At 45.2% G+C, this 14,675-nt stretch overlaps 1 protein-coding gene across 4 annotated transcripts in view; it reads right to left on the reverse strand.

Annotated features, from left to right (window-relative positions):
* The window catches only part of MAP3K9 (mitogen-activated protein kinase kinase kinase 9), an 85,639-nt gene extending 72,522 nt beyond the window's left edge, over nucleotides 1–13,117 (reverse strand). For all 4 annotated transcript variants that reach the window (XM_027971970.3, XM_027971969.3, XM_042252706.2 and 1 more), the window contains exons 1-2: nucleotides 12,343–13,117; nucleotides 4,510–4,923 (exon numbers count right to left, since the gene is read on the reverse strand). In XM_027971970.3, coding sequence (XP_027827771.1) covers nucleotides 4,510–4,923; nucleotides 12,343–12,742 — 814 coding nt within the window. In that variant the 5' untranslated portion in view covers nucleotides 12,743–13,117. The remainder of the gene's footprint in view (nucleotides 1–4,509; nucleotides 4,924–12,342) is intronic.
* Nucleotides 13,118–14,675: the final 1,558 nt, after the last annotated feature.

Consider the following 14,675-nt stretch of genomic DNA (forward strand, 5'->3'; position numbering starts at 1 on the left):
GGCATGGCAACCCACTCCAGTATTCTTGCCTGGAGAATGCCAAGCATAGAGGAGTCTGGCAGGCTACAGTCCACAGGATCACAGTCACACACAATTGAAGTGACCTAGCACACACACACAGAGTTAAGATTTAGGGGTGAAAAGAAATATGCAAAAATGCCAAAAAAAAAAAAAAAGGAAAAACACACACTGGGTTTAGCTCTATGTTCTTCCATGTTTTTTAACGGGAGGAAAGAAGTTAATAACAAAAGTAATACCACTACCTTCACTTTGAGCAAGGCTTTTCATTTTCCATCACCTCATTTTTATACTAATTTTATTTTTAATAGCCCCTATTAAACTGTTATTTTGCCAAATGCCCTTAAGCCAAAACCCTGAAATCCACTTACCTACCTCCAAAAGGAAAATCTTTCCACTAAAAGACCATCCTTCACTAACATCTTTGCTAACAATCAAGTGGCTGGTTTTCCCCAGTGTGAGGAGCAGAGACACATAAATCCACTTTTATAGCCAGGACTTCAGTGAGTAGTTTCAAGAAGAGATGTTTAAGTTAATGATGCACTGCAGTAGAGTAGTAGAAACCACTCCTTAAATCAGAAGTCTGGCCACACGTCCCAGCACCTGGCTAACCCTGCTTTATTGGCTGTATGATGGTAAATATCTAATCAATACCTAAGATAACACTTCTTCCCAATGCATGTTCCCAGATTTCATGGTAAGAGGCCAGCTGTGTCCCCACCATCCATGCTCTCTCTCTTCCTTGGTAACAGACCCTGATTATTGGCCAGAATCCATGCCAACCCAGAATAAAACCCTCCACCACCCAGTGGCCCTTGCGCTAGCCATGGCTATGGGACTCCACTCTAGCCACTGAATACACGCAGATGTGTTGTGCTGGATTTCTAGGAAGCTAATGGGAGACGACTCAGCCACAGGAGCAGCTTCCTCTATGCTTCTGCTTTTCCTGCTCCTTCAGGCCTGTGACTCAGACCAAATAACTGGCATTTCAGAAGTCATCTTGGATCCTAAGGCAACCCTGAGAGGCAGTAAAGAGATGTGGAGATGCTTTAAACACCCCCGGCCTTCTTTTTAAACACAAATGAATTATACCTTGTTTTAGCCACTGTTACTTTGTTTTTTCAAGTTATGTGCATTAAACCAAAACTTACTTAAGATGATACATGAACAACCTAAGATGTTCTATGCTACACATATGTCGTAAATAGCACATGACTTTTTAAAACGGATGATCAAGATACATTAAACCTTTTAAGAAATCACTTTTTTACTGAACTTTTTGTAACAGATTTTATCACCAGCTACTTTCTTTTTTCCACAAGACAGCCCCCATGTGTACCTTACTCTTTTCTCTAGGGGTTCAAAGTCAAGTAACACATGTAATTCACAGAACTCTGCCCTCACATGACTATGAACAAAATGCGACTCTCTGGAGCTCCTAATAAAAACCAAGAGAAACAGGCCAGTATCCCCAAGTCTGCAAAACACAAAGAAGTTACAACTCTCAAACTGGAGGCAAAGAAGTGACATAACATTTCTAAAATGATTTTCAAGTTGTGTACACACAGCAATGGAATAAGAACAACAGTGTCATCAAGGCTCATATTGGATAAATTCAATCACAGACAAACAGCCACCCACAGACAAATACCAAGGAGTTACCACAACTCGCATGTGAGATTTACAGCAGGCATCAACATCAGCACCAACCAGCAGCCCAGTGGACTATGGACATTTCAGGGCATCAACTGTCTTGCTGGGTGAGGTCCTTTAAAATAGTACCCTATGTATGCCCTGCCACCATACATTGTACCTGAAGGTCCCCCTTGGGAATCCTAAAACCCACATTAAGACAAAGGACCAGGGTTTTGTCTCCAAGGAGACAGAATGACAGTCAGGTCCCCTGCACCTCGTTAGCAAGTTAGCTTTCCCTTCCTAAGAGTCTAGACTTCCAACATAAATCAGAAAATGTAAAACCTTGTATCTGCAGCTTGAAATTATACCCAGATGTAAAACTTCATAGAGGAAATTATTAACTTTTACAATCACCCACCCTAGCCCAAGTTTTTAAATGGGCCCAATTATGTAAGATTAGTGCACAGTGCCTAGTTCACCCAGCATGATAAGGATATAAGAATGCATTCTTTTTTTAATTCAGTTTCTATATTACATTTTCTACCAACACATCTGCTTATTCTCACTCCATCATCCAAAGCAATCTCTGCGTAGAAATTTTTTTTTTCTTAAAAAGGAAGTCAGCAGAAGTTTTAACTTATTTTATTTTATTTTTTTTAATTTTATTATTATTTTTTTTTTAACTTGTTTTATACATTTAAAGGTTAAAGGGCTTCCCTGGTGGCTCAGATAGTAAAGAATCCGTCTGCAATGTTGGAGACCTGGGTTCAATCCCTAGGTTAGGAAGAACCCCTAGAGGAGGGCATGGCAACCCACTTCAGGATTCTTGCCTGGAGAATCCCCATGGACAGAGGAGCCTATAGTCCACAGGGTTGCAAGGAGTTGGACACAACTAAGCACACACACACACATTTAAAGAACAGAACTGTGCAGGAAGGATGAGAATAATCACATAGTAAAGAGATAGAATAATGGCAGAAGGAAAAGAGAAACCAGATTTATTTTAAGGAACTGAAATCCTTCACATGCATTATATCCAAAATACATATCTAATGCTCCATACTCACCAGGAGGAAATTTGCTCTTATTAAAGGGGAAGAGGAGGCATGTAGATGAGGTAAGGGTAACAGATGCTATTTTAAAGTAAGTAGGAGAGTATATTTCTGTATATATGGGCCATATATGCTTTTTAAATGTCTGGTAAAATATGCCAAATGTAATATATACACTTCCAGAAGGAAAACTGGACAAAGCAATGGCACCTCACTCCAGTACTCTTGCCTGGAAAATCCCATGGACGGAGGAGCCTGGTAGGCTGCAGTCCATGGGGTCACTAAGAGTCGGATACGACTGAGCAACCTCACTTTCACTTTTCACTTTCATGCATTGGAGAAGGAAATGGCCACCCAGTCCAGTGTTCTTGCCTGGAGAATCCCAGGGACAGGGGAGCCTGGTGGGCTGCCGTCTATGGGGTCGCACAGAGTCGGACACGACTGAAGTGACTTAGCAGCAGCAGAAGGAAAACATTATGGGTGATCCTTCTTTCTGTTTATCTACGCTTCCTAATTTTTGTAGAACAAAAGCACTTACTACTTATGTTATTTAAAACGTATTTTTTAAAGTTAACAGATTCACAATAGCATCAACACAAAAATAAGCCACATGTGGAACAACCAGGAGGAAAACAAGGTCTAAAGGATTTCTGGGCTCAAAGCTGAAGGACACAGAGTGTGAAATTCCTGGGACCCCAAACTCCTAACGCCCTCCTCTCTGGACAGGATGCCCAAAGTGACTTCAGGCATATACCACTTAGCAAATTGTATCCTCTCTACCACGCAGTTTAGGTCAGGGAAAGTCCAAATTACCACACAAAAGAAGCATACTCCCAAGGCCTACTGATTCAGCCAAGGAAAAAGACTGAAGTTTATACCAACCCACCATTTAATTATGTCTAACACTTGCTTTACAATCCAGTTTATGGGTTCTAGATGTTTAATAAACAGTTACTTCTCAGTTCCCTGCTATTAAACACTATGTAGTTATGACAATTAATTAATACAACCCTGAGGCTATCAGGAGAGCTGTAGGTCTACCAGTGAGGTCGTGTTCCCCAAGCTGACACCGTCACCTGAACGGGCTTCATGGCTTAAACAACACGTGTCCTCTCTCGGAACTCAGGTTGGATAGTTCAGACAGAAATGCAAACAGATGGTATTGGTTTGCTTTATCTATTGTTTCACTGAAGAGGAAACCTGCTTTTGTGTTCAGAAGCACCCACCCTTTCCTCAAAATGGAAAAATGAATCTATGTTTTGTTTGAACAGTACATCACAGAGTTACACACTGCCAACCATGCCTGCTAATTGGGTTTTTTCTTTTTTTGGTACTTTTCTTCTTTTCTTTTTTTGGTAATTTTTTTTTCCTTTTTCTTTCTCTTTTTGGCTGAGGTTAAAGCGTCTGCCTCCAATGTGGGAGACCTGGGTTCGATCCCTGGGTCGGGAAGATGCCCTGGAGAAGGAAATGGCAACCCACTCCAGTATTTTTGCCTGGAGAATCCCATGGATGGAGGCGCTTGATGGGCTACAGTCCACAGGTCACAAGGAGTTGGACATGACTGAGCGACTTCACTTTCACTTTTCATGTGGCATGCAGGATCTTAGTTCCCCAACTATGCCTTCTACAGTGGAAGCACGGAGCCCTAACCACTGAACCACCAGAGAATTCCCAAAGGATGGACTGGGTTTAAGCAGGGCATTTCACTGCCCACTAAGATTCCTGAAACATTCACTTCAACCCAAGCTACGGACCGGGTCTGAAAGTGATCTCAAGCCCTCCAGCCCCACCTCTCTGTACTCACTGTTGCTGGATTTAAGGTCACGGTGGATGATGGGGACAATCGCCTCATCATGTAAGTAGTTCATCCCTCTGGCAATCTGCACGGCCCAGTTCACCAGGATGTCTGGGGGAATCCTTTTCCCAGATAACACTCTATTCAAAGGCCCTCCACGAGCAAACTCCATGACCAAGCAGAGGTTGGGTTCCTTCAGACACACCCCCCGAAGGGCAATGATGTTGGGGTGCTTCAGCATGGCGAAGAGCTTGGCCTCCTGGCGGACGCTCTCTATGGTCTGGCTGACGTCCTCGTCGGGATCATGGCGAGCTGCTTTTACAGCGACCTCATCCCCTATCCAGAAAGCACGATAGACCTTCCCAAAGCCCCCGATGCCGATAATCTCTTCCAAGGTCAGCTCCGCAAAGTCAATCTCTAACACTGAGAAAGAAAAGGGGAAAAGGAGCAAGTCAAAACCATTTGAAAAACACCATTTAATCACCCATTTGCCTAGCTGGGTAAACACAACAAGCTGTCTGTCCACTTGGCTTTTCAGTCTCCCCACAATAAACTCCCCAACGACAGGAAAAGTGGGTAACATTTTCTTCTGTGGCCAGTGCGTCATCTTTAGTGACCGGCGCATTGTAGGTATTCAATAAGTATTCACGAAATAACTTCTACTTGGAACTTCATGAAGAATACTGTACTGAGAGCAACCATTTTAACTAAAAGAAAAACTGGGGGAGACCAATCATTGTGTGGCTTATTCACATTTTACAGTGTAGATGCTAGGTAGCAAGAAGTATATAATACAGTGCCAAGGCAGACAGACAACAACCAAACTAGTGTAGAAGAGCTTCGGTGGTGGTATGGTCCAAAGATGAGGGCAATCACTCCCTCCCACCACAGGACAGGGATTAAGAGAGTGGGTGGGAAAAGGATTCTCAAGGAAGGAAGCATCTGAAATGGGCCCAAAGAATGAGAGGAAGGGATACCATCAGGAAATGAAGACCAAGGTGGAGGAGACAGTCGCGGCAGATGGAAGGTCGTGAGCCAGAACATAGGGCACGAAGCACTTATTCACAGTAGACATGACATGGAGACAAACTAGATGTCCATCGACAGATGAGTGGATAAAGATGTGATGCACACACACAATTGAATGTTACTCGGCCATAAGAAAGAATGAAATCATGCCATTTGCAACAACCTGGGTGGACCTGGAGATTATCATAGGAAGGGAAGAAGTCAGACAGGGAAAGACAAATACCGCATGACAGCACGTGCACGTGGAATCTAAATTACGACGCAAATGAACTCATCTACGAAACAGAAACAGACTCAGAGACAGAGCAGACGTGGGGTTGCCAAGAGGGGGAGTGTATTGAAGAGGGACGGAGTGGGAGTCTGGGGTTAGCAGATGCAAACTAGTACATATAGAATGGATAAACGACAAGGTCCTGCTGCTCCTACAAGGGAGCTGCATTCAGCATCTTGTGATAAACCATAATGGAAAAGAATTAAGGAAGAAAGTAAGTATATGTGCAACTGGATCACTTTGCTATACCGCAGAAATTAACATTGTAAATCAACTCTGCTTCAATAAAGAGAAAAGGGGGGGAAAAAAGAACATGGGCATGAAGACATATAGTCTATCAGGAATTTCAGGGAGTCCAGGGCAGCTGGATTATATATGCATTAGGGTAGATGAGGCTCAAAGTCTTGCTGGGGTCAGACTTGTGACTTAGAAAGGAAACCAACTCTGGCAGCTATGTGGAACGTAATAGCAAAAGGGACCACTAAGGAGAACACTGCAGTAATCCAGGTACACAAGCACAGAGTCAAATCTCAGGAGCCGTGAAGACTGAGATCAGGAAAAAAAAATAGGAGACCTTCAAAACTTGGTTTTATCAGGACCTGGTGATTAAAGTGTGTAAGAAAGAGGAGTCTCCAAGGCAACATCTTACCTTCACCACAGTTCCAGCCCTGAGGTTCCCAGTGACACCCCCACCCTCTCATTTCCCATCCCAAATCCAGTTTGAATCTACCGTACTTGACTGTATCTTTAGCTGTTTGGAAAGACTCCCATGGGTAGGGAATAATAACCAGCAGTGATTATGAATCTTGAGTTAGATATGGTGTTGCTGTACAAGTGAAGTGCTATTTCAAGTTTCTCTCATGAAAACCCTATTCTCTGTCTTCTCAGTCTCTTTCCTTGTCTTCACCCAGCTGACCCAGCTGGTCTCAGGTCTCAGCTTAACTATAACTCCTAGAGGAACTTTTCCTAACCCCTCTACTAAACGAGGCCAGGCCCCCATCAAGCACGCCCATGGCAGTCTCTATTGGCAAGACTCAACAAAGTTATAGTTGCTTATTCAATGCCTATTGTCCTACTAGACTGCAAGATGCATGAGGGCTGATCCTCTCTGCTTGGTAAAACCACCACTGTCCTGTACGTGCTGAACATTCAGCTGGTGACCAATAGAGGGTAAAGCAAAATGGGGAGAATCTACTTCAGTATGAAAGAAATCAAACTCAGATCTGTAGACCTCCTAAAACAAACACAGAGAATAGTCACACTGCTACAAAAGCAAAAACTGAACATAAAGATCACGTATTTCTGAACTCTTGGCAAGAGCGAAAGAGGAGATGCCCACTGCAGACTGTTCTTTTCTATTCTCACCCAGCTCCACAATGTCTCCATTCTCCATTCAGATGCTGGTGGTGCTCAGAACTAGGTTCCTGCTCAGTTATAGCACTTCCATCCTATCTAGGGCTAATATTCATTTATATTTTGTAATTCACCTGGCAGTCTGCACAAAGAAAATTCTTAGGAAGTTAGTCGGACTGCCTTTAAGTATACAAAATATGTGGCCCATTTGCACCCTCAAAGTTCCAATTGTTCAGGATTATCACCTCAGTAACCAACACAGCATTGTAAAGCAATTTTCCTCTAATTAAAAAATAAATTTAAAAGTTTTATGAGAACAAAAGTAAATAAATGATAGCAACAACAAAAGCTCATCACCTTATCTAGCACCCTTCTTGAAAAATAAATGGTGTGTCCTGCAGGCTAACAATCTACATCCATTCTACAATCCTCCAGTATACCTTTCAGTACTACAGAAGCTGGAAAGTTTAAAAACTACATTTCCCAGACTTCTTGACAGAGTGCTGGTTCAGCCAAAGAGATGCATAAGATTCAGAAGGCAGAAGTGATATGGAGACCATCTCCTTGCTGATTCTCCTGGTAAGCATGGCTGTGGAGAAGTGGGTTTTCTATATCATGTCAGTGTCCAATTATTAGGGTTCCCAAGTGGCGCTAGTGGTAAAGAATCTTTCTGCCAATGCAGGAGATTAAGAGATGTGGGTTCAATCCCTGGGCCAGGAAGATCCCCTGGAGAAGGAAAAGGCATCCTACTCCAGTATTCTTGCCAGGAGAATCCCATGGACAGAGGAGGCTGGTGGGTTATAGTTCATGGGAGTAGCTTACTAGTTTTGCAGATGTGGAAGGCATGTTGCAAGGCCAAGTAGTCACCTAATCTCCAGACAGCAACTACAACAGGGTATTGGGAAGTCAACTTCAATGGTAACTCCCGATTCTGTACCTTCTCAGAGAAGCAGCAGCTTGTCTGGTAGGCCAGGTCTGCAATGGACTGGGAGTTGGTCCCATAATTCTAGCTGAGAGCCCCTTCTCCCTGCCCTTCCAACAAATCTACAAGCATGCAGTTTCTTCTACTAAATTGTTTTCTGTTTAAAGTAGCTTGAGTGTTTTTAGGTCCTAAAACCAATCCTGACTGATTACTAATTCTTATCTTATCTATTACATGAATAAGAAAAAATACGCCTACCTCAAAAATAGATTAGAACCTTCCTGGAGAAAAATGTAAGTTATGTTAGGAATCCCTTGGTCATGGAGGGAGCACTCATATTTTTTCCTACCAGATTTTTTTTCATGGATGAAAAGGTAGGTGCCTATTTAATAAATGCACATTTACATATCTTATTCCTCAGATATCTGAATTCTCCTTAAGGAAATTAAGTGCTATATTTTCTTGTGTATCCACCCTCTTCTTTCCTCTGGTCTGAAGCATAGTTTTTAACACACAGGAGGTGTTAAATATTTATTTAAACACTTATCATCATTGTTTAGTCACTAAGTCATGTCCAACTCTTTGCAACCGCATGGACTGTAGCCCACCAGGTTCCTCTGTCCAAGGGATTTCCCAGGCAAGAATACTGGAGTGGGTTGCCATTTCCTTCTCCAGGGGATCGTTCCAACCCAGGGAATGAACCCATGTCTCCTGCATTAGCAGGCAGATTCTTCACCACTAAGACACCAGGGAAGCCCCTTATTTAAACATATGAGGACTTAAAAGATGTGATTCTGAACGAAGGTGCTGAAAGGACAGCTCCTCTGATGGCATTCCACAGAAGACAGAAAACCTCTGTGGGGAAGGCAAAGCCATGACCTCTCTCTCTCTCTCTCTGCGTAGAACATAAACTCTCATGTTCTTGCTATTTAGTCAAGGAAATATTTTGACCAGCCTTCAAGAAAAGCATAGAAGAGTACTTACAAGCAGACAGAAGACAGAATAGTGGGGGATGTGGGGAGGGTCCTCTCCTTTCTCTTCCCTGTTAGGAAGTCCTTGTGGATAGAAACTAGACTATCACTGCAGCTGAGAGCATGTGGGACTCCTTCCCTTCCCTGCTCCAGTCAAGACCTGGTTTTAAGTAAGAATCAGGTCAAGTCTCATGCAGCACATATTTCGGTTTCTGCAGAAGAATATTTCCAGGAATATCAGGAAAAAGTCCTTATTTCTTTCAGTCTTGGAGTCAAGACATTATTCCCTCTCAAATGTATCCTTAGAAACTATAGACATATAGGCACATTCTGATGAGTTTGGGGTAAGTGAATAGTACACACATCACTCATTTAAAAATCTTAAGTACATCTGAAAATACACCCTTATACTTCTAGTGAGTGCAAGAAAAAGAAATGTAAATCAAACATATCCTTAATTTAAGCCCTGCTTGAAAACAAAAACAGCTCTCCTGCAAGAGAAACTTTTTCTCAATACCTACGGTTATAGATCTCCAAAGATTGATATAACTGTACATTTTCCATCTTTCACTAAAATAAAGAAGATGAGTATGTTCTTGGGTTATTTATATTTGTCAGCCCCACAGACAGCTAAACTCTAATACCTACATTGGAGATGATAAAAGCACTCTATGAGTGTTGGATGATTTATAATATCCTTCCTATATGTTTTCCTTGTCACAAGATTTAGCAATTTCCTCCTCTTCTGTTTTGATTAAAGACTGCAACAAAAGTTTTACTCTGAAAAGCAGTATTTGAAACTGAAACTGAACATTATTCATGGCAACCCACTCCGGTATTCTTGCCTGGAGAATTTCATGGATAAAGAGAAGCCTGGCTGACTAGAGTCCATGCAGTCAAAAAGAGTCAGACACGACAGAATAACTAACACTTTTGTGTCTTTTATTCACAATCTAACAGCAAAATTCATGCCCCAAAGAAGAAGTTCAAAAAACCAACTGGAGAAAAGTTGTCAAAGGCTCAATTTCATTCAGAGTCTTTGGAGACAAGGTCGTCAATCACCTTTATTTTCTGAGTGACAGTAACTGAACCGATGGACACAGCATACAGACCAGAAACACTTGATCAGATCAGCAACTTCCTTTAGCAAAGCACTGCACTGAATTTATATATTTTCCCTCATGCGTGACTTTTAAGTACCTCCTCACTTTCTCATTTCTTTAACCCCTGGTATTTAACACAGTATCTCTCTTTCGCTAGGCACTCTAATTGGTTTTTGATTAGAACTAAATTTTCTGAATTATCAAGAATTAAGCCCAGTCAAGATCAGAACTCCCAGTGTGGCTAAATAACAAGACCTTCAAAGGCAATGCTGTTCAAGTCAATTATTTCAGTAAGTATAAGATGCTTCCTAACTTCTCATCATCTGAGTTTTAGATATAGGAATCTATTCTATCCAAGGTAACTTTTGTTATCGCAAAGGTGAAGTCCTGGGCAGCCAACGGAGAAGGCGCTTCTAACGTGGTGCAGTGAGTGTGGACCTCTCTGGCTTTCTGTGCATGGGGTTCTTCCAGCCTCGGTCAGATTCACTCCTGACTGCTCTGACAGCAGGAGGACAAGCTACTAAAGAAACTCAGTTCCTGCTCACGCACCTCACAGAGCTCTTCTACTCTGACACCAGATATCTCTAAAAACCAAACATCACCCACAAAGAACCTCAAAATATGACATGTTTAGACTACACTACTCTCTAACATGCCAGGCCAACATCTCTTCCAGTATGGGACCAAGTTCATCTTCAGCACTATTTGGGACATTATATGCTAGGACCTTTACCCTTCACTTTTCCAGCACTAGTGCCAAAAAGATGCAACAACTGGAAACAATTTAACTTGTCACCTCCTGGTATTATAAAGATCAACTAGCAGAAGCAGGAAGTTTTTAATTGAATAAAACAGAGAAAACAAAGGAAGCTAAATACTTGAATGTCAATTTGACAGTCAAAACAAGGAAAGAGGCTGTGATTTTTTTTTTTTACTAATGGCTGTTATTTAATAAACAGGTTAAGATATAATACAATTGTTTGGGTGAAAATAAGTCATAGGATCGGAGAAATAACTGTTACAACTGAAAGTTTTAAACTATTTAAAGTTATCCCTTGGTAATGATTTTTTAAATCAGCTAAGGGGCAAAGTACATAAAACACGGAATAAAGATACATGTGTACTAACAATACATTTTAACAGGAAAGAAATTATGGAAACCCTCAAATACAAAATAGTGTAAACTGTACCAGGAGATATTTACATCTTTCTTCTAAAACCACCTAGCATCACGGATTATAGAATTCTAATGGCAAGTTAACTCCTTTGAAAAAACAAAGAAAAATTCATTACAGGGTGTGTTACAGGGGGCTCCTGGGAAATTGGTGAAAACCAGGACACTGCAAGAAAGGCCCTGGGAGGGACCCCTGGGTATCATTCCCCTGAGATTTGGCAAATACCAAATATAGGCAAGGATCTAGGGTGAGAAGAAAGGAGAAATATATTGTCTAGGTGTCAATGGGCTGGGATTTAACCACTATACCCTGTGCTCCCGATATCTCTGGGGGGAATGACATACTTTACCCTTTCTATCATTTCTCCACTTATCACCTCCCCTCCACCCACTCTCTCTCTCTCTCACACACACACCCTTCTTCGCACATTATTCAGTGAGACTCCTAAAGGTACCACTTTTGAGATACAAGATTAGGATCGAAGAAATCAACACGGTATTTCAAAGGTGTTTCAGAGGCTTCTAAGACTTGTGAACCAGCTCGGCCCTGAGGGAGACACCACCATCTCCTTTAAAGCAAAAGTAAGGGGCGAGGACAGGCGATAAAAGAGGTAGGGAAGGTCCCTGATTTGAGGACTAAGGTTATTACAGAAACCACCAGCTTGCCTAAAATCCTGCCAGATTTGCGGGGCGGGGTGGGGGCGGGGTGGTGTTGGGGCTTCAGGATGTGGAATTGAGCTGCTGCTGAGGTGGTCAGGTGAAGGTGAAGAAGCCCAAGCGCCCGAGGTTCCAGGCGAGGCCTGCCTGCGGCGTGTCTATCTTAGCCACTGCACCCACCAAAGCCCGTGCAGCCTGAGCGCGCGCGCGCGCACACACACACACACACACACCCAGGTCAATCATTGCCCACCCCAACCTAACCCTCAGGGAGGTCTCCTCTCCCTCCGCAATCATCCCCAGACCTCCATCATTCCCCGCCCCACTCCAACGCCGGGCTCCCGGGCCCGCCTTCGCCTTACACTGAATGGGCGGGTAGCAATTGGGGTCCTCGCCGCCGGGCTGGCAGCGGCTGGAGAAAGCGCTGCGCGGGGTCACGTAGTTGCTCGGGAAGATGCCCACTCGCTGGTTCAGCTGCCCGGTCCACCAACCCTCGTCGCCGGACACCTGCGAGTCCTTGGACAGCACCTCCACCACGTCGCCCAGCCGCAGGGTCAGCTCGTCCTCGCCAGCCGCCTCGTACTCGAACACTGCCGTCCAGTAGGGCAGCGGCGCGCCGCAGCCCAGCTCCCGGGGGGCCGCCACCGCCTCCTCCTCCTCTTCTTCCTCCTCCTCGGCCCCAGCCCCGGCTCCATCCTCCCCCGGCGGGGCGGCAGCGGCGGCGCTCGCCAGGCAGCCGAGAAGCGCTCTGGAGGGCTCCATGGAGCGGCCGATCCATAGGGTGCGGGGCTGCCGCCGCCCGCAGGAGCCGCCGCCGCCTATTGTTCATGCGGCTCCGCAGAGCTGGGGGGACACCCCTCCCCCGACGGCGGCCTCAGGTAGGGCCGGGGTTGGCGGGGCGGGGAGCGCCGGATCGCTCGGGGCTGGGGCCGGCCGGGCGCGGCGACAAGTGCGCGGAGCTAGAGTGCTCACCGCAGCATCGGGGCGAGGCGGGCCGGAGCCCTAGCCTTCGCGATCGCCCCCCTGGGGCGGCCTGGCTACCTCCACCGCGGGTAACCTGCTCGCGCAGCCGGTGCCAGCAGCCGCCCGCCGCTGCCGCCACCGCCGCCCGCCGGCCGCTGCTCCCCGCTTCGCGCTGCGCCCCGCCCCCTGCGCCGCCCTCACGCCCTGGACCACCTGACGCGGACCTGGCTCCACCCCAGCCCTGCGGAGCCGAGGGGGCGGGACCTATCTGCTCCCGGGCCCGCCCCCGGGCTATCCGGCCTTCCCATTGGCCGCCACCGACCCCCGCCAGCCATCCACCCCGCCCCTCTCCACCCATCCTGCTCCTACGTCACGGGTCCCCCCTGTCCCCGGCCCCCGCCCTGTGCGGGCTCGCTCATTCTCAAACCCCAGGTTGACCCATTTCTCTCTCCCATTGGCCCGCCGCAGCTCCAACCATTGGTCTGAGCTACCTGTCCGTTTCCTGGGAGTGTTCAAGGAAGAGGCTGCGGCTTCATTGGGCGCCTGAGGAAGGATGGGTGGTTCCGCAAAGGTAGAACCGAGTCTTCCTCATTCAGACCAAAAAGGCTGAAGGAGACCGTTCCCTTTGTTTGCTGTGAAGGGGTAGGGACTCCCATTGGACACCACCTGTGTTTTTGATCTTAAAGTGAGCTTTTGAGAGTGAGCGGAGGAGAGGCGAGCTGGGTAGCGCCCTCTGGGAGAGCTCTTTCTTCTCCAGCTCCTTCTTACAGTTGGATTCTCCCTTCTCTTGGAGATGCCTCTGCCCCAGTCCCTACGAGGTGGATCAACTTCGACTCCCCTCCGACTGAATTGCACCCCTACTCCATCCGTAACCTTTCGTCTATTAAGGCCTTCAGGCCCACTGGAATGCTCTTTGGAACTCTTAAAACTACAGTTCTTGCCCTTTATGAGGACTGTATACAGCTTGCCCTTCCTTGGGTTCTTGTTGGAAGAGAGTCACAATATCATCGATTTTTAGAATTCCGAGGAGAGAGAGAGACCACTTTATTGGGGCTCAAATTGAGGGTGGCAAAGCTGTCGGTGAAGTGGGCTTGGTCTCTCTGAAAAGACTCCATTTTTCTACAAATCTTTAATTTGTTTCACCTGGGGGAATTGCACCTTGGATCGCGGTAACCTCTGTAGAAATCAGATTAAGAATCAAAGCTGAATATACACACAAAACGATACTGCAGTTCATGAGCAAGGCAGACTTTCCATCTATCTTTTTGTTATCCTCCACTTCTCAAACCTTAAGAAAGAGATAGGTGGCCCCGAACATTTCTTCTGTGCTTAAATTCTTTCACAGCAATATAGATTTTCAATGGGAAGATTCTGTGACTTTTCAAAATAAGCCCATGCTGAGAGGTCCTGCCTGATCTCTGCTAAAGTTTTCCCCTTCCGTGGTAGGAATAGGTCTGATTTACTTGGCAAGTTTAGTGCTTCACTGTTTTTATTGTTGTTGTTATTTAATTTCATTTTTAAAAAATTTATTTATTTTAATTGGAGGCTAATTACTTTACAATATTGAATTGGTTTTGCCATACATCAACATGAATCCGCCATGGGTGCACACATGTTCCCCATCCTGAACCCCCCTCCCACCTCCTTCCCCATACCATCCCTCTGGGTCATCCCAGTGCACCAGCCCAGAGCATCCTGTATCATACATCGAACCTGGACTGGTGATTTGTTT

The sequence above is a fragment of the Ovis aries genome, chromosome 7, assembly GCF_016772045.2.
Source record: "Ovis aries strain OAR_USU_Benz2616 breed Rambouillet chromosome 7, ARS-UI_Ramb_v3.0, whole genome shotgun sequence".
Lineage (NCBI taxonomy): Eukaryota > Metazoa > Chordata > Mammalia > Artiodactyla > Bovidae > Ovis > Ovis aries.